The sequence below is a fragment of the Tauraco erythrolophus genome, chromosome 2 (genome assembly GCF_009769465.1).
Source record: "Tauraco erythrolophus isolate bTauEry1 chromosome 2, bTauEry1.pri, whole genome shotgun sequence".
Taxonomy (NCBI): domain Eukaryota; kingdom Metazoa; phylum Chordata; class Aves; order Musophagiformes; family Musophagidae; genus Tauraco; species Tauraco erythrolophus.
In genome coordinates, this window is record NC_141466.1 from 131236345 (window position 1) to 131256228 (window position 19884).

General features: G+C 44.9%; 3 protein-coding genes across 4 annotated transcripts; 1 reads left to right on the forward strand and 2 right to left on the reverse strand.

Annotated features, from left to right (window-relative positions):
• Positions 1-1599: 1599 nt before the first annotated feature.
• On the reverse strand, positions 1600-3076 carry LOC104379794 (prolyl-tRNA synthetase associated domain-containing protein 1). Its single transcript, XM_009987141.2, has 2 exons — positions 2990-3076; positions 1600-2232 (listed from the first exon to the last, which is right to left on the reverse strand). Exons 1-2 carry the CDS (start codon positions 3074-3076, stop codon positions 1795-1797), a joined length of 525 nt encoding a protein of 174 aa, XP_009985443.2. The 3' UTR covers positions 1600-1794.
• A 2516-nt stretch (positions 3077-5592) lies between these two features.
• On the forward strand, positions 5593-16758 carry MTIF2 (mitochondrial translational initiation factor 2). Of its 2 annotated transcripts, XM_086631147.1 has the most exons (14): positions 5593-5865; positions 6494-6725; positions 7224-7329; positions 8603-8774; positions 9233-9393; positions 9821-9997; positions 10498-10637; positions 11879-12003; positions 12758-12962; positions 13694-13946; positions 14620-14760; positions 15589-15753; positions 15972-16112; positions 16505-16758. In XM_086631147.1, exons 2-14 carry the CDS (start codon positions 6501-6503, stop codon positions 16672-16674), a joined length of 2181 nt encoding a protein of 726 aa, XP_086487273.1. In that variant the 5' UTR covers positions 5593-5865; positions 6494-6500; the 3' UTR covers positions 16675-16758. The 2 variants fall into 2 exon arrangements, with proteins under 2 accessions (XP_086487273.1, XP_086487274.1); XM_086631148.1 differs by lacking the exons at positions 5593-5865; positions 6494-6725; positions 7224-7329 and adding an exon at positions 7832-7902.
• Positions 16759-17355: 597 nt separating this feature from the next.
• RPS27A (ribosomal protein S27a) lies at positions 17356-19396 on the reverse strand. The gene is made up of 5 exons (XM_086631149.1): positions 19281-19396; positions 18875-18929; positions 18641-18726; positions 17855-17986; positions 17356-17553 (listed from the first exon to the last, which is right to left on the reverse strand). Exons 1-5 carry the CDS (start codon positions 19326-19328, stop codon positions 17404-17406), a joined length of 471 nt encoding a protein of 156 aa, XP_086487275.1. The 5' UTR covers positions 19329-19396; the 3' UTR covers positions 17356-17403.
• Between the last annotated feature and the right edge of the window lie 488 nt (positions 19397-19884).

Below are 19884 nucleotides of genomic sequence, written 5' to 3' on the forward strand. Positions count from 1 at the left end.
ATTTTCCTTTCCAAGACACCCAAGACTGTATCTTAGTATCTGCCTGTTTTAGGAACGCGTGTGCCAATCCCGAGTTCTCCAGGTAGGTCACTGACCAGCCCAGTATTCCCAAACATCAGATGTCCCTGTCAGTCTTCTAATGAACAACAAATACAAGATCTGGATGCCTTTCTGGTGGCTCTTACTGTAGGTTTCTAGTCGTTCAATGTTTTTAGGTCACTCCTTCCCCATTTGAGACTGCCGTGATAGACGGGGGTGGTTTGTGTCTTTCTGAGTGTCATGAAGCACTCGGTCGTTAAGTTCCAGTCCTTGCCACATCCTTCAGAAGGGAAGGAAACCGTGGTAAGGATCTTCGTGAAGTAACTGGCCTTGCCCTAGAACATGATTTTTCTTACTCAGTTCATGGTAGTTCGTTCTGTAGAATTAAAGATTTCACTTCTTTAATAGGAAACACCTGCCAGACACACCAATGTTGATGTTCTCCTAGAACTGGCTTGGCCATCCAGAGTGAAACTGAGTCAAAATGGCTGATTTTTTGCCTTGTGTTTCTTTTGAAGTGTTCCCATTATCCCTGTGAGCGTTGCATCCTTCAGTGTGGTGCAGCAGCAAATAGTCGTTGAAGGTCACTGGTCCTTTTAGGTGGTTTTTCTTCACCCTTCGTGTGCTTTATTCCATTCTGTCCCGACTCTCGTTCATGCCGTCGCTCGCCTTTAGGCGCAGTCCGTACATGACACTCTTTCCTTAGGCTGTGTTCAAAAGCCCTTTTCCCCTCATTTTCAGATTCTGTCCCTCACTTTCACTGTTGCCAGCGTCGGGTTTTGGGTGGGTTCTCGTTGCCGCAGGATGTTTACTGGACTTTGTGGAGTTTGCTGCTTCTCTCTTCAACACAACATCTGTTGGAAGGGGGTTTATTCATACGGACAGGAGAGGAGAAGGAATTAGATTAGAAATTTCATGTCGAGACTGTTCTGGTCTTGTCCTTGTGATAGTAATACTTTTCTATACGAAATATCTATCGTCTAGTGAAAGCCAGATCAGCCTCTGCTGAGGTTAACTCACCTGTCCTCCCAGGTGTCACCAGGACATAGTAGACCTGGTCAGGAACCTGCAGTGACACTGTTCCTTCTGCCAGGAGAGGGGCTGGTCCTGGGGTTCACACCCCGCCGTGTCTGCTGGCAGAGGTGGCTCCCTCGTGTGCGGCCATTTCTGGATCAATCAGCTCAAGAAATGGCGATTCCCAGACTTCCCAACATTTCCCAAGGGGAGGATACCGTGAAAGTGAAAATGCAACTAAAACCGTAGACAATCAAATGCATTTTTGTAGTGTAGCGAAGTTGGGCTTTTTTCTAAGTAAAAATAATAAAAAGAAAGCAACGTGTAGTAGCAGATAAATCGGGTACAGGTACACAATTTGGACATCCCTGTCCTGTGTGTACCGACAAGTATTTTAGAACTTCTAAGTTAATTTGTTATTTCTTAATGATGTTAAGTTTAAACCTTCACGTTTACCACAAAGTTCCAGTTTTCTCCATTTTATTAATAAACAGTATATTCAAATAATGCCTTTTCTACTTACTGGTTACTCAGTGGTAGATTGCAAACATGTCTTGTCTTTTTAAAAACATTCTGTTAAACTCTTAATAACCCAAAGACAGTATTTTTTCTCACCGGATGATACAATATAAACTTACACAATAGGAGTAAGCCTGTTTTTTCAAATTTTGTTTGTAATGAGACCTTCACCAGTTCTGCTCTACAAAAATCCATGCCAAGTAACAGAAAAGTGAACTTCATCTAGTTATTGCCTTCATCGAAACGTATGATGATGGGATCATGGCCTGTTGATCTCACAAACTTCAGGAAGTCGTCGGGGCTTAAGCCCATGGTTGCAGAATTTGTCATTGGATGAAAATACACCTTTTCGTGGCCACCTTCCAGAAAGCCGGCATCCAGCACAAACCTCACGTCTCCCTGGTCACAGAAGAGGGCGAGGGGTGTCGCGCAGCCCTGGCCCACTTTTAGCTTTTCCAACATGGCGCTTGCATCAGCAAACCTCAGGTTTCCACTTCCAACACCCAGTTTTTTAGCGAGGTCGTTCAGATTGATTTGCCTGTCGTGCAGAACAGTCACCAGCCAGAACCCTTTCTTCTTTTTGTCTTTAAGGAAAAGGTTTTTACTGTGACCCCCTTTCATGTGCTGGACATGGGGCATCATTTCTTCAACAGTGAACACCTGAAAAACATGATCAGTGTAGTGTGAGACTCTATCCCATCAGACTTTGAGTCGCGTACTGGCAGGGTATCTTTTGTTAAACAGTTTGAAAATACTGAATGTTAACTCAGCCTAAAAACTGTACTCTTTTATGAAGAAATTTTAAGAGAACACAAATAAAATGTGACATATTGTTCCTGCATGCTGTCCCAATCACTTGTGTCTCATGCACGCTGCAAGAATATCACACTTTAAAAATGCAAGAAAGGCAGCCCTGACAGCACTCCCTTTTTGTGGGTCCACCAGCTAGACTGGAGTGATGCAGTGCGTGCGCTTTTAACTGGGAGTGAGGAAAAAGTCTGGAAAGCATCCTAGACGCTGGTGATTTCATGGTGAAGAACTGGATGGCCTTTAGCTCCTGAAACTGCCGCGGAACTAGAGGAGAAAGGGGCCATCTGGGGGACAGAAACAGAGAGAGGGAACAACCCGCAGCAGAGTTCAAAACAGCCCAAAAACCTCCTTCACGGCCCAGCATCTGTGGGTCTATTTAGCGAAAAATTAAAAAAAAAACCCAAACTTTTAGCGAAAAGTCTGATGCTTTCTATGCTCATTATGCTAAAAACCCACATATGCCTGAACACGCCCTGTAGCTCGTTCTGGCCTCTCCGTATGCAGAATTCCATTTCCTGATTTAAAAACAATCCGGAGGATGCCACGGGGCAGCGCGGCCCGCGCAGCCTGCTCCGAAGGGACTGGGGGGAGCGACGGCGGCCCCTACCTCGGGGTGCTCGGCGGTGACCGTGGCGATGCCCAAGTCCCGCAGCCGCTCCGCCAGCGTCTCCCGCAGCTCCGGGGCCGCCGCCATCGCGCTCCGGCTCCGGTACGAGCCTCCGCCTCTTCCGTCCCTGCCGAGGTAGCTCGGTCAGCGGCTGTAAATGGAAAAAATTTGCAGTTTCGATAAGGAAAAAAAGCCCCGAGCTTCAGACCTGGGTGTAATGGCGTTAGAACGATGCGTTGCTTTGATATACACCAGGCTTTCACATCCGGTGTGAACTGCATTTGGTTCAAATGCTGGTTTAAAAACAGGTATTTGTCTCAAAATATAAACCGATGAAATTTGTCATACGTGGCGCTCACGGTAATTGCAGGTGCGTGCTCGTTGCCTGTGTAGTTGTGCTGAAAACGCTGCTAAATAGGGAAGTTAATTCAGAGCTAGGAAAATCAAAATAAGGTAAACTATTTAGTTAATAATATACACTAAAAAATATTAACTGTGTAATCAAATGTGGGGTTTTTTTTAAAGGCAACCAATAATAGTCAAGAATTGCAACTAAGGGACAAAGCCAAACATTAATGGCCACATAGTCGAGTGGAAAATGTTCCTATAACCCAAACCATCGTCCTGACCTATGACATCAGAAACTATTTGTTTTCAGTTTGCCCTTCAGAAAAACGAGCAACTTACAACACAGCTTTAAATTAAACCAGTATGGAACTGTGGTTAAAAGACATGTGGGTAAAATATGATCCCACGCTAATTCCCAGAGCCTTACAGCAGCGCGTAGCAAGATTTCCAGGCAGCATCCAATGGAAGATCAACTCAAAAAAAGCAGATTTGCAGTAAACCCTGGTGACTGTTTCACATGCTAAATTTATCTTTCAAATAAAACCGTTTTTCAGGTCAGTCCCAGACGCCCCAGCGAGTCCCATGGCGTGAAGGACGCGCTGCCCTCGGCGTGCGGGCTGGCAGCTCCATGGTCTCCGCGTGCTTGCACCAACTTTCTGCCTGATTTGCCTCCCTGTGCAGGAACACAGACTGCATTTAATGTCCTTTGTACAACCTTTGATATTTAAGCTTTTTTTACAGGATTTTATTTTTGAGATTATTTTTCCCGTTGTACATTTGGAGAACCCCTTGAGGGCCCTGTACGTTTTAATCTGTCTGTTAGTACCTGGCACATTCATCAGCAGACGGTGCCTCTGAAGTCCAGGACATGTTTTTTTGTCAATACTCAGCGTCATAAACGAGCAAATACTTGCAGCAGACACTGAGGGCAACAAAAGACATAGCTACTGCCTACTGCAAGCACGTGGAAAAGCACCTGTGTGAGCTACCACACGTCCCACATTACAGGCAAAGCGTGTAAAGTACACAGCTCAAAGATACGCAGCGGAAATAGCAGTTATTACTCGTAACACGCAGCTTGCAGCCCCCTGACGGAGATGGCCGTGAAAGCGGCGTGTCCCAGGCAGACCCCAAGGCTGGAGGGTGTCATAGGAGTAACCTGGTACCATCTCTGGGTTTTACAAACACCATTAACGAGGGAACATTAAGGATTTTTCAAAAAACACTCACAGAACTTTCTCTTAGATTTTTCTCCCTAGTCTATGAAGTGATATTACCTTAGAGGTGCCAAACTAGAGAGAACTTGAAAAAAATCCGCCATGTTCAAAGCTTTAGATTGGAGGTGGGTGCCAAGAAAAGCCAGTACCTCCTGGTAGGCAGCACAAAACTCGAATTTAAATGCGCGTATATGTATTTGAAAACAAAACAAATATCAAAACCCTGAGATGAAGATAAGACGGCTGAAAAACGGTCACCAGCGCTTTTGGCGCTATCGCCACCCACCGCCTCCGCCCTGTGACGGGACCGCCCGCCTCCCGTGAGGGGATCTGCCGGCTTCCGTGAGGGGAAATCCCGCCTCCCGTGAGAGGATGTGCCGGCACCCGTGAGAGGATCTCCCGGCTCCCGTGAGGGGATCTCCCGCTTCCCGTGAAGGCATTTCCCGCCTCCCGTGAGGGCATCTGCCGGCTCCCGTGAGGGGAACTCCCACCTCCTGTGAGGGGATGTGCCGGCTCCCGTGAGGGGATCTCCCGGCTCCCGTGAGAGGATCTCCCGCCCCCCGTGAGGGCATCGCCCGCCTCCCGTGAGGGAAGCCCCGCCCCCGCCCCGGCAGCCCGCCGCCACGGCCACTGCGCCGGCGCGGTGCCCTCGCGCCGCTCAGCGCATGCGCAGAGAGCGGCTCGCCCGGCGCAGGCAGGGAGGGCGGGGGGGCGCGCGTGGGGCCCCCTCAGCGGGGCGGCCGGGGCGGCGGGGGGCTGTGGCCGGCAGGTCGCGGGAGCTCGGCGGCCTCGCAGCGTGCGGCGCGGCGGTGCGGTGCAGTCCCGCTCGCAGCAGGGGGAGGCGGGTGCTGAGGCGGCTGTTCGTGCGCCCCGCGGCCGCAGGCGGTTTGTGAGGCGAAAGGCCGTGTGGGCTGATCGCCTCTGTGCGGTGCTAGCCGAACCGGTGAGCGTAAGAACAGTCGGAGCTAATTAAAGTTCTCTTTATGGGAAAGAAAAAAAAAAAAAAAAAAGTAGTTTTTGGCTGGTTAAATTGTCGTCTGCTCGCTTCCTGCAGGGATCCGGATACAGGGCAGTGTTTAAAGGGAGCGCGGGAATTTGTGAGAGGAATCGGGAGCGTTTGGCTCGTTCGGAGCCGCGCAAAGATGGTACCGCGCCGTGTCTGAGAGAGGACGCGGCGCAGGGGATGGCATCGCCGAGCGGACGGGCAGAACAGGCGATTTGTGATGCACAGGCAGCGGTTCCGTTCTGCGAACAAGAGGTTCGAAGAGGCTGATGTACAGGACAGCCGGAATGGCTCCAGCCAGTGTTAAGGTGGTTGAAGCAAGATGCGGGGTGATCTGACAGAAGCGTCTTGGAGAGCTTAATTGCTGAGCCAGAGCTTGGCCTCAAATAATGTCTCTGTCCGTGTGACAACGCTGGTGTTACTGCAGTGCTGTAGTCCTTTAGCAGTGGTATACGCACATGCAAGCAGCATTTTGCAGATGTATTTTACTGGCTTAGGGAGGTAGGTTGCACCTGCATCACTGTCAGAATAGCACGAGGAGTGCAGATGTCTCTCTTTTTTTCTAGGTAGTGTCAAAGAACCTGAACTGGGGATATTAGTGGTTTATATTAAAGATCGGTGGAGACAGGCGAAAGATTTGTAAGCTGTGATGATATTAGTAGAGCTGTGTGTCTGCAATGGGGTAGCAGAGAAGGTGACTTAAGGAAACTGAAAAGCTGTGATGATATTAGTAGATCTGTGTGTCTGTAATGGGATAGCAGAGGTGACTTAAGGAAACTGAAAAACTCAAACAGTTACCAAATAGTTCAACTTTCCAGCATTAAAAACCCTGGTTTGAAACATAACATTAGTGCCTTGTGTTCCTGTCCATATTATCATAAGAAAGAGTATCTTTCAGCTTTGAGACTGATTTCAATGTGTCCTTTGTATTTTCAGTGAGGAAATGAATCGAGGGTTGATACTAAAGTTTGAGAATCTGGTCCAGTTACGTGGTGCTTGCAGACAGCTGCGTACTCTCTCGGACAGAAAAGTTAACAGAGCACAATGGAAGCCTGTGCAGTCATCTGCACGTCCCGTGTGCTCCGTTCTTCTGTATCCAGAGTCCTGGCAAAAAGACAAGTTAATCCATATTGCCTTAGTGCCACACAGACATCTAGCTACAAAGGAGGTAATTAACAAAATCCAATAATCTCTGGTTTTATGTGAAATTTCAAAGTACAAGAGCTCAGTTTGAGCATTTTGATTACACAAAAAGGGAGCTTTATTAATGAATATAGAGAAGTTGTTATAAGACAAAACGTATTGAATGTATGACTATTTTGTGACTCCCTCTCAAATAATGACTTAAAGTGCTTATACCAGAAGCACCATGAATCTTGCAGAGGAAAGAGGAAATTATTACAAACAAAAGTGAAAATTATTTTGTTGATTTTTTTCCTTGTTTTGAGCAACTAAAAATGAAAAAAGATGAAGTGTAGTGTGCTATACATCTTAAATACTCAGTATGATGCATTAAGTGATTCATTATTACAACTCATTAGTATTGCAGTCAAAAAGATGTGTTTACATCATATGGCTTGAGACTATTGCATTTTGAATATTGTTTTTATTATTTCTTAGTTTATGCCAGCTATGTGTTCCTATATACATGTCTAATTCCATGTAGGAGACAAAAAAGAAGAAAAAGAAGATACCACTGGCCAAAGGTGAAGTGGAGATAAGGCAGAAGATGACTGTTGAGGAACTTGCACGAGCCATGGGTAAAGACGTAGGTGAGAGCCTGCTCTGTTCTTGGCATGAAGCACAAAAGTTAAAATGTATCGTGCCACTTCCATGGGTGGTAGAGGCAAAGATGTCTGCAGTGGCATTAGTTAGTGGTCACTAATCCCTCCCTCAGCAAGGCAGATTGTACCCATACCAAAGAAAATGTTGGTGGATGCAGTGGGGGACTGACGAGAAAAAAAGGTCGGGCCATCCACATTACCAGGCAAGACACTTCAATGTGAAGAAGCCAGGACTTTCTTCCGTCTCCAGCAGGAGGGCTTCAGGTCCACATAGGCTGCTCCTTTTGACTGTGTTCCCCAAGTGCCAAATCACTGTGGAAGGAAAAACGTTGCACCCTGGTTTGTTGAAGTTGAGTCTCTGAGGAAAGAATTCGTGGCTAAAGAGAGAAGGCACAAAAGAGCTTCAGCCTGTAAACCAGCCCTGGGAGCAGGGATCTTGGATTTAATATTGGATATGTATTTCCTTAAACCAGTCATTTGATTAACTGGGAGCAGGCAGGACCTGTCTGGAAACACGCCTCTCATTAGGTGACTGTCCTAACAACTGGGATACAGAAGCAGGTTTGTTGTTTTAATGCTGTGAACCATTCCTGGTTGTGTAGTGGCTCAGCTTGAGCAGTTTTCAACCATGTTTTAGGGGGGTTATTAGCATGTTTTGACTATTGGCAGGTGAAGTAATTCCATACCTGTGTAATACCAATCTCCAATCTCTTTTTATCCAGCTGGGTACTTTTTCTGGCAAACTGCCCTCACAGAATGAGGAGAGAAACAGTAAAGTCTGTCATGTCTTGCTGGGCATTTCTGAGATAGATTTGTGATGGTACTTAGGTTGGCATGTAACGATTTTTGGCAATATATTCTGTGTTTCTACTACCAAAGAAAGTGGCATATGAACAGATTTATCAAATTTCCTTCCTCCTTGAATCATGTCTTTGCTATTTGGTTTGGAGGAGTTTCAGTTGTTTTCTTCTTAGGGGTTAATAGAAAAGTAAGCTGTGAAAATCTGAGTGAAAAATAAGATTGTAGCATTTAATGAGGCAGCCGTTTTCACCAAATCTTTCTGAATCAAGTTCTCCACAAGTATGTAGCGTAACAGGAACTTTTAGGTAAATCTAACTAAAGGAAAAATGCTTTGTGAATGAAACTTACTAGCACAATAAAAACTGCCAATGAGAAAGTCTTAAACTGTGTGAAGAGGGGTTTTTTTTGTCCCCCGTGTTTTTGTGGATGTAGTTGTTAAATGTCTTTGTCTTTTCTACAGATCATATTTATGAAGCGCTGCTCTACACAGACATTAACCTTGATTCACTAGAACCAGATTCCATCTTAGATGAAGACCATATCAAGCTAATTGTCAAAAAATCAGGCATGAAGTATAAATCAGCAAAACTGAAAGAGGAAAAAGAAAGAGAAAACACAGATGCTGTGAAAAGGTAAATGGTGAACTGTTCTTTTTGGCTCTTTTCATCCTATTTGCTTCTGCAAGTGTTTTTCATATGCTGTGTTTTCTTTGTTCTGATGGTATGTTGGTAATGCCTGATACGGTCACAATCTGATAATATTTACAAGATAAAGTTTACTGTTTTGATATCTTTGGCCATAAAACTGATACTCAGATTAGATTTAAGTGAGCTTTTTCTACGCCGTTTTCTGAAGAAAAGCCAATTCCTCTTTGATATACTGAATTACTGTATTAAGTGATGCAGCAGGGAGATGAAGAGGGCGAACTGGGTGGTGTAGCTGGGATTTGTGATCACAGCAGGAAGCATCTAGGCTCACCTGCTCATCAGTGAGTTCTAGGAAATGGCTCTTTGGTAGCCGTAGCGGGCGTGAATGTTGCTCAGTGAGCTTTTTTTGGTGTTTATAAAACATGTTTTTGTTTTAATTGTAGGCCTCCTGCAGACCCAGCTGTACTCACCCCGCGGCCCCCGGTTGTCACTATATTGGGTCACGTTGATCATGGGAAAACAACCTTACTTGACAGCCTACGGAAAACTCAAGTGGCATCAATGGAAGCAGGAGGCATCACGCAGCACATTGGTGCTTTTCTTGGTAGGATTCAAGTGTACATGCCTGTGTACAGAACGGTTTGCTCTCCGTCTTAGCGTAACGGGCTGACTTGCTGCCAGTTCACTGGGGAAAAACGTTGCAACATAAACAGTTTATGTGTGAGCAGAGAAAAAGGAAATCATAACTTGTGATAACTGTAGTAACTATGAGGATGGAACTTTGATGTGGATTGTCTGCACGGTTGAGGTTATATTTAGACTTTTTCGGATTATGAAAGATCCCAGGACACTTTTTGTTTCCTGAGGAGTTAAAAACACCTTCGACCTCCATGCCAAGAATTATCTGTCTGCCTAAAATATGTCATTATTATTTAAAAAGTTCTCAAAGGAGTGATGCTTGATCTACAGTAAGTCAAATAAAGCTATGTGAAATGTCAGTTTTAAAATGAACTATATGTGTGTGTTCACAGTGCATTTGCCTTCTGGGGAAAAGATAACTTTTCTTGATACTCCTGGACACGCAGCTTTTTCAGCCATGCGAGCAAGAGGGACCCACGTTACCGACATCGTCATACTGGTCATAGCAGCAGAAGATGGAGTGATGCAACAAACTATAGAATCCATCCAGCATGCTAAAAATGCAGGAGGTATGGTGTTAACTCTGAAGTGAATGGCAAGCCCAGTACACAAAGTTAATATGTGCAGCTCAAATGATGAGTCCCTTGCAGACGTTTATTCCCCTCTCAAAAGAAGCTCCTTGAATCGGAATCCACAGAACTTGGGAAGTAACTGTAGTAGCTCCATTCCTTCTCCCCTGGGAAGGTGTTTGAAAATATACTGAATGTTGCAATAATACATAAAGATATTAAAATACTAATATTTTTGCAGGACTTGAAGGGTTACGAGAAAAGCACTCCTAGGGTGGTGGGGGCAGGTTTATTGTTGGTTTTTTTTCCCCTTCCCTACTAGGATAACTCCTCTGGCTTATTTATGGTAGCTCAGATCTCAATGACTGCTCAGGGAACATGCACCAAGTGAGATGATTTGTTCTAAGTGGTCATAACCTGCTCTAACCTTTTACTGCAGTTGTGCTAGTAGCAGTGAGTTTTGGTTAGATGGGTAACGAGTTCATTTGTTCTCTTTTTAGTTCCTCTTATCCTCGCCATTAATAAATGCGACAAGCCTGAAGCTGATCCTGAAAGAGTAAAGAAGGAATTGCTGGCTCACGATGTAGTCTGTGAAGAGTTTGGAGGTGATGTTCAAGCTGTCAATATTTCTGCACTCAAGGTAAAGTTTTGGTGGAAAAAATGGGTGTCTAACGTGTGCATACAGATGCAGTTTTGTTTGGCAGCTGCAAAATAAGTGTTTGTCTTCCAGGTGTTTGACACCTTACTGTGACCTAAGTGCTGCTGGCTCTCAGCAGAATTATTTGAAATATACTCCTATTGTATTTTGAGGCTCAGACCTTCAAGTGAGCAATAATAACTCCTTTTACTTCTGGAAATTTAGCAGATGTTTTTAAAGTTCATCCTAACTGCTGTTTCCTCATATATTTGCTCATTGTATTAAATGACTACACTATCAAGGGTGGTGATAATGCTGTGCGTGAAGGGAGAAATTCAGATCAGGGTAAATAAATATTTTCATAACACATGCCTAATCACAGGAACATAGTTTTGTAGTGCTCTTACAAGATTTACCATCTCATCCTTGCAAACAAGTGGTAGCTAAAAACTGAACTAAAATCTGAACTTTAGTACTTTTAGTTTTGTGGTGGCCAAAGCAGCTTTGTCCGAACTGATGCAGCGGTATCTTAGGCTTATTGCTGTCTTTCTAAACGCATCCCAAATAATTTTCTAAAATTTCAGGCAAGTTCAAGACCTTGAGAAGTCATGCTCTTACACTTAAAAATAGGCATACGTAAAAATGGCTTCTCCATTCAGCTCTGTAGCGCACGTTGTTGCGCTGATTCCTGTACATCTGGATCCGCTCACTGACAGCTAGCTCGTTGTGTCTGTTCTCAAAAATAAAATGTGATTAGAACAAAGGGAAAAAAGAGGAAATAGAGCAACAGTTTTGTCTCTTTGATGTCCTGGAGTCTTGATTGTGTGGTAGATAGCAAATTTCGTGTTGGTTGTTCTGGTGTTTTGTGTCTTTGGGTTGGATTTTTTGTTTTGTATTGTTTTGGTTTTAATTTGCACTCCTCATATACTTGTAGCAGAATATTGCAAGGTCTTTTTATGCATTTGTAACTTGGATGCTATGAACAGAGAAGCAAGGAAACTGGCTGTCCTGATGTTTTGTGCCTTCTGGACTGGCAGTACTGTGGTCTTCATAGTTGATTACTTTAGTGCCATCTTGCCTTGAAGGCAAAGGGCTCTGTGCTGTTGGACTGTGTTGCACGGTGAGAAATTCTGAATCCAACAGGGGAATTTGGCGCTAAGATTTCAACTTCGGATCTTAGTTTAACTGGGCACTTGGCGCTCCCTCTATAACTTTACATTTTTTGTGTGTGTGGTTTTCTGCAGGGTGAAAACCTCATGGTTTTAGCCGAAGCAACTGTTGCTTTAGCAGAGATGCTAGAACTGAAGGCGGATTCCACAGGTCTGGTGGAGGGGACTGTAATTGAGTCTCGCAAAGACAAAGGGAAAGGGTGAGTGATCCATGCTTCTGCAGCTTTAAGGAAGCCATTTGGAGCAGTGCAGAGAGGCTGTTCAGGTAGTTTGTACCTCAGTGTTTGTGTTTAACATTGAACTCCTTGTTGCTGATAAAACTGTAGCAGTTTCTTTGCAGTGTTTGTAACTAAAGCATTGAAATGTTATTCTACAGCATAACTGAAAAAGAAGTTATAACCTGATAGGGCAAAATTCATCATATGACTGAAATGAAATCCTTTAAGCACAGGAGTAGTTTAAAATGCTAGAACAGATGTATTTTTTGAAACGTCATTAAAAAGGAGGAATGATGAAGTTAATTGCCGTAATATAATGCATACACAATTTTTGGCGAATTGTGCGTAACATGACGTTTTACTCTTTTAAATATCTCAGTGTTTTTGCGTATTCTCTGTAAACAAGATGTGTTCTGCCCTCTTGAAAAATGAACTGAATTCTAGAAAGTCGTTGAGGTTTGGGGTTTTTAATGAGTAAAATCAGTCTGTTGCTGATTTCACAAATGCCAGATTTTGTATTGATCTGTAGAAATGAAAAGAGTACAGGACAGGTTTGAGGCTTTTTGCAAGGCACTCTAAAATTTTATTAGCAGTCTAATAAAATGCCTTGCAGGAATATTCTGCCTGTGATTGATCACAAGTATGTTTTGTGTTTGCTTGCTTATGCTGACCGTGACAATGGGGAGAAGAGTCACTTTAATTTTGTCTGTTGTTTTTCTCCTCTGCTCTTCACTAGTCCAGTTACCACAGCCATCGTCCAAAGAGGAACTCTGAGAAAAGGCTGTGTTCTGGTTGCAGGGAAGACCTGGGCAAAAGTGCGTTTCATGTTCGATGAGAATGGCAAAGCTGTAGATGCAGCCTCTCCAGGCATCCCAGTGGAAATCATGGGCTGGAAGGACGTCCCTTCAGCAGGAGAGGAAATCCTTGAAGTAGAATCTGAGGTACAGAAAGAACGGTTTAATGGAAAACTTAAACTGCAGTAAGGTAGATGGGAAGGGGCTGAGTAAAACATAAGTGATAGCTTTCATTCTAAATAACCTGGATAATATGATGAAAGACAAAGGCTGAGCATGAGTATTAAGAGACCTGAGCAAGGTGGAATTAAAGACGAGCCACCTTTGGTTCATGCTTTTGCTTCTCGTGGTCATCTTGCCTTTGTCCATACTTTGTTTGCAATGACTGCAGTCCTGAGTGGCTGCTGCTGGGGTAATGTGGGATGTGTTTTAACGTGTTCCCTTTCTAAAGGCACAGAAGACTTTTGTCTTTTTTATATAATCACACTATCACCTTGCCTGGAGAACAATCCAGTACTTGATGGTATCAGTATTTTAATTTTAGAACAAGAGAACGAGTTTCTGACAAAATAATATGCATAAAATGTAGCTTGAAATAGGTGTTGTGAGAGCTGGACAAATACCATTTTTCATGGAAAAATGAACAGTAATTTATTCTCTTCCGCAATGCAGAGATGGGCCTTGAGTCATCTTGTCATAGTGGCCCAGGGAGGAAGCTACTGTGCTCGTTCTCTGCCATCCTTGCAGCAAAATCTGTTGTTAAATATGAAAGAAAATGAGCGAGCCTGTAGAGAAGATGCAGAAGGATGGAATTGCGTTAATGTGGAGTTTTCCGATGCGGTGCTTTGGAAGGTAATGTTTCTGTCTCCTCCTGCCAGCAAAGGGCGCATGAAGTTGTGGCTTGGAGAACCTACGTGGAACAGCAGGAGAGGATGAAAAGGGATGTGGAAATTATTGAAGCAAAGCAAAAAGAACACAGGATGGAATATAAGGAGAAGCAAGAGAAGCTAGCCCATCTGACCTGGAGGCAGAGGAAGGCGGTGCTGTACAAGGCCAATAAGCATCTAATGTTTTCAAGGCCTAAAGAGAGAACAGAGGTGGACAAGAATGTGCTATCGGTCATTGTTAAAGGTGCTGTCGTGTTTTGTTACTGCTCCATTGGTTTTGTGCTTCTCAGGTGCTCAGTCTGAAGCATAGCTCTAAAATACTAAAAATTTCTGTTACCAGAAGTTTAAAACTGAACAGATTATTGAACTCCTCTCATTAAGAGGAGGAGTATCAGAAAACATCCTGTGGTTGGAAGGATGCACTTCCAGCAGGGCCAGAGCAACAGGAAAATTTATGAGCCCAACCCTATTACTCAGGAACTCCTGAGTAAAACCCATACAAGTGCACATATAAACATATGTAACTAAAAAAAATATATATTGAAAAAAAAAATACAGGCTATGTGAGCAGCAGTACTGCATCAGCAAAATGGAGGACGAGAACAATAATGCATTAGTTACAGTGGGACAGGAGGAACTTGGTTTGACCTCACATTTAGCAGTACACAAGCAGTGATGGTAGTAGCTGAAAAACTACGCAAACTTGACCTGAAAATGACAGCGGATGAGGAACCTCTGATCTTCTTGCATTTATTCAGTTCATTTTAAAATTAATAGGCTTGTTGTGTTTTAACATACTAGTGAAAATACAGTAAGAATGAAAGATGTCAAGACTCTGTGTTGCACAGTGCTCTCTTAGTTCTCCAGCATTTCTTTGATGTGTACAAAGCCAGCAGTACTTCCTTTTACACACGCAGGGGATGTGGATGGATCTGTTGAAGCTATTTTGAACATTCTGGACAGCTATGATGCTGACGGTGAATGCAAATTGGATGTCATTCATTTCGGAATGGGAGATATCAGTGAAACTGATATAAATCTTGCTGAAGCGTTTAATGGTGAGTGTATGTTTAAAAATTAACTTACAATTGGTACAAACTCTTTACTGAAATGGGTAGGACCTGTTCTGGTTTAGTTTTCTCAATAATTAGCAGCATCAATAAGGTAAACTTCCATGGATTGTAAAAACGTTTCCTTTAACAAACAGGAGTGCAGGTGGGGAAGGCTAGCAGTCATGAAAATGGGGGGACTCTTAACAAGCTCATGCCAGCAGTTGGATGGAGGTTAAACTCTGACTCTTCACTCAGGTTTTATGATGCTCAATCTGGCAGGGCAGAGCCAGAGAAGCAGTGTACAGAAGAATTTCCTTTTGCTCGGGGAGGTCATTGGAAGGACCGTGTCAGTAGTTTTTCCTTTTCATGCCCCGTAATTCTCACCTGCTGCAGAAGGTGTGGGGTCATGGGAACTGCCATAGTGCACAGGTGGTTCAGAATGATTTAGTTCACTTCCAGCTTCATTTGGACAAACTTTTTCCAGCCCAAAAATGGGGTGTCCTTGTCCTTTATGAGCTCTGGTGAGCTGTGTGTAAACATTAGTTTCTGCTTGGATACCTCCAGCTCTGTCATCAGGGAGCTTTGTGAGAGGCCTTTTCTGAGCCGCTTGTTTTGATTCAGGGTTAGGAGCAGTTATGTGCAATAGTGGGAGAAGTAAATGGTCCCTCCTTAAAAGGGAAACAGTAGCAAAATGTTGAGTTTTGTATTGCTGACTGCTAATTCTACCCTGTGCTGCAAGTTCAGCATTACAGAATAGACACAGCAGACGCTTTCACTTACTATTTAAAGAGTGATCTCCTGTAGTCATCAGCTGCCGATTGTTCTATTTACCAGGTGTTGTATTTGGATTCAGTGTGAAAGCCAACGAAAGTATTAAACGGCTGGCTGCTAAAAAGGGAGTAAAAATTAAGCTTCACAATATCATCTACAAACTTATAGAAGACTTGAAAGACGAGCTCAGTAGCAGACTACCCCCGTCTGTGGTGGAGAATACAATAGGTGAGTTTTCATTGACTGTTCAAATTTTTGCTTCATGTTGCGGCCTCAAGTTTATTCTCCAGTGAAGCATTCCTATTGTATCAAATATTTGATATTCCTCTGTAGCTGCTTTTCTCTTTTGTTACAAAGCCTGGTAAGTGGAAGAGTGTAGCTTGTTTTTATTTATTGCCAGTTCGTTATTCTCGTTTAATCCATACAACTTTACTTTTCTCTTTTAGGGGAAGCTTCTGTTCTCGACATTTTCTCTGTAACAGTAGGAAAAAACAAAATTCCAGTAGCTGGATGCAGAGTACAGAAGGGGCTGCTAGACAAAAAAATGAAGTTTAAGTTAATCCGTAACGGGGACGTTATTTGGAAAGGTAAGTGTAATTGCCACAAAACGTGTATTTGTGTTTAATATTACGCACTGCTGGTTCCCTGTGAAGTTAAGAGCAAAACATATGCATCTGATGCGATTTAGGATGGAGCTGCTCCAACTAGAGAAAAGCTGTGAAATGTCACTGTACTGTGACCCAGACTTCTTTCTAACTGCCAGCTTTGGTAGGAAAGCAGAAGCATCACAGGATTTACCTGCTGAAAAGGACCAATATCTGACATTTGTTAGCTGCCAGGGCTCACAATCCCTACATTTTCTTGCATTCGCTTTGTAGCTACAAGGTGAAACATGAATTCTGTAAGAGGGGCAAACCAACACACTTCCATGCTCTCATCTTAGTGGGCTGTCTCTTGTTGATCCACTTTCTCTTTGTAGGATCTTTATCATCACTGAAGCATCATAAAGATGATGTCCAGGTAATAAAAACGGGTATGGATTGTGGATTGAGTTTGGATGAGTATATAGAATTCACCATTGGAGACAAAATTATCTGTTATGAAGAAAAAGAAGTTGAACAGACAACTTCCTGGGATCCAGGATTTTAAAATACATTTGAATACGTTAACACTAAAGGACATGTATTATTCCTGGCTGGCTACGTCAACATTAAATGAACTTTTAGAAATGCACATGAGCTTCGTTGTATCTGATGTCTATGTAACAATGTTCTGCTTTTAAATCTTGTCAAGCAACCAGCTGACCTCATGGGAACACAGGATAAACTACAACAATTAACTGCAAGCACTTCAAGTGTGTAAAACCATCATGGTATAAATATTTCTGATGACTATCTGTTCGCTCCAAAATAGCTGACACCTCTTCATTCTCCCCCTCAGTGCTGCTATACAATTTTTCAGTATGTCTACATTTTGTTAGCAGGACTCTACTCCCCTTTTCTCTAGCATTGACGCTCTTGTAGACAGGACTTCAGCTTTCCTGATCTATTTTTCTGGATTACAACTACTGTACTGTCAACTCCTCTCATGTTTAAGGAGACCACTTCTAAATTTAGCCTGTGTGTTGGTTGTTTTTTTCTTTCCTCTGCCATTACTACACATCATCTCCTTTAGTTAAGTCTCCCTCAATCAAACCCGCTCTTTAAAAGAAGTTGCTGTTCACTTCTAGAGTCAAAGTATTTCATCCTAGTTGGCAGTCAGCATCCACAGTTTCCTAGATTTTTCTCGCTTATCAGCAGAGAGGAAATACAGTGCCACAGGAAGCAGAAATAAATCCTTAAACCGTACACAGCTTCAGATTTTTATTGTCTGATACATTTACTTGTCTTCTGGTTTATTGAAGCAGTATGTCAGACAGCACTTGCCACAGTAGTGTCTGTCGAAGTGACTGGCCATGAAGACTCCAGCTCCACACTCCTCCGAGGGGCACTCCCGGCGCAGACGACTGATCTTGCCGTTCTCGTCCACCTGGAAAAGGCAAACAGACAACATCTCATATACTCGCCACCTTTTAGCACCAATGATAATTTTGAGTGTTTTTCTTTGGCAAAGCTGTTTCTGTGATAGTTACTACGTCAGATTCCTTGAAGCAAAGTTCAGAAGTGCCCAACTGCAACAGTCAGTTTATCTTCTATTTAACAAGTGGGATATTTGCAAATAGAAGGACTTTAAATATGCCATGCTACATGCAGAGTAGTTAGAGGCTTCATGTCCTTTCTGGTGAGAGCTAAGTTTTCATCAAGTTCCTCCTAGGGTTAGTTCTACGTACCTTGTAGTACTTAAGCACTGCAAGCTTAACCTTCTTTCTCTTATGCTTGTTCTTCTTGGGAGTAGTGTAAGACTTCTTCTTTCTTTTCTTGGCACCACCACGAAGTCTCAGCACAAGGTGAAGAGTTGATTCCTATTTGTAAAGCACATGAAATAGACTCAAAATGCTATCTAAAGACGAGAGCAGCGTTTAAGCACACTTTTTCTTGTATCTACAGAAAGTAGATCTCAAGCACCAGGCAGTTAGGAAAGCTCTGAAAGGATCACTCGCTATTAAGTCTGCAAATGAAGAGGCTCCAGAGAAGAGCAGGCTGCTGCTGCATCCCAAACCCCAGAAGGTTCAATTCCTGTAAAATCTGCTGTGACTATATTCCTCGGTTCTAACTGCAATCGCAGAACAGTTTCATGATGCAACTAAGTGAAACCAACAACTTTTTATTGCTTCTCCTTTCTCCTGGCTTCACTGTCAGGTTCACCTGGCAGGAGTGAGCAGAATTTTTAACGTTAGCCCCCTAAAGCAGCTCACCACTGAGTGCCAACTGCCAGAGCTGACAGAAGGGAAGCACTGGAAGTGGAAGCTGTTAGAAATGTTTTCTTCTGACCTGAAACTATAGACCAGGCTGCAGCAACTGCCAGTCCTAGTCCTAGCACCAGTACTTCTCTAGTCAGAAGTGCTCCCCACGCCTAAATCAACTGATTTGGTTGAAGCCATGTGAAGCATTGGTCAGTCTGCTCCGATAGTGCCAGCTAGTTGGTACTACAGCACTGTTCAGCCTTTCCGACTCACTTTTTGAATATTGTAGTCAGACAACGTGCGTCCATCTTCTAGCTGCTTTCCAGCAAAAATCAGTCGCTGCTGATCAGGAGGAATGCCTAATGGTGACATAAATCGCGATTAAATAAGGAATGTGAACTACGACACTTTATAAAAAAAAAAAAACGGGTTGCTGCAGACCCATCAGATCTGCATAAGATACACATCAATCCAGAGAAGAGAAAAAGGAGTGCAGTTTGAGCTCACCTTCCTTATCCTGGATCTTAGCTTTCACATTTTCGATAGTATCAGAAGGCTCAACCTATTATGAAACAAACCGGAGTGAAAACACGCTTTGCCTTTTAATTTACCCAGAAAAGCCCAAGAGGCGCTTCACACACAGCACCCACGGTGCAACGGCCCTTCGGGCCCCCCTGGGGCAGCCAGCCCCGGGTGGGCTCGGCGAGCGGGGCGCCCAGACGCGGCCGGGCCCGCGTTTCTCCGCGCACCCTGACGTGCCGGTGCATCAGAGGGCACGGGGCAGCACGGAACGCCCGAGGCGGGCGGGCGCGGCCCTGTCGGCCGGCGCAGCCCCGACAAACCCTCCCCCGGCCCCGCTCCCGCCTCCCCTCGCCCGCCGGGGCAGCGCGGCGCGGGGGCCGCGGCGGCTTACCTCGAGGGTGATGGTTTTCCCCGTGAGGGTCTTCACGAAGATCTGCATGGCGCGGCCGGCACCGGCGGTGAGGGGCGGAAAGCGGCCACGCGTGCGGCCGCGGAGCGAGGGCTCAGCCGCGACCTGCTGGCGGAATGGCGGCTCCCGGAAAGAGCGCGGCGCCGGCCCGCACGGGGTTTCCACCCGCGCGGGCGGCGCGGCGGGACTACGGCTCCCGGCGGGCCCCACCGCCGCCGGCCGCGCTGGGGGCTGCTGGGAACTGTAGTCCCGCCCGGGTGGTGCCGCGGGAGGCGTGGCCGGAAGGGCGCGAGCGGGGGGGCGGGGAACCGCCGCTCCCACAGTGCAGCGCGGCGGGCGGCGGCTGTGAGGGGGTGCGCGCGGCCGTGAGGGAGAGCTTCCCTCAGGGCGCTCCTCTGAGGGCGCCGTGTCCGCGCGGGGAGCGGTGCGTCCGCCCCGGTTGCGCTCCGCGGTTGTCTATTTGGCGTCTGCGGGTTTTCCCGGCGGCTGTGTCTCCAGAGGCGTGCGCTGCAGCGTGGGGTCCCACGCACCGGTGCCCCGCCCGCTGTCGGGGCCTGGAGGCGGCTGGAAAGCATCCCGCCGGGAG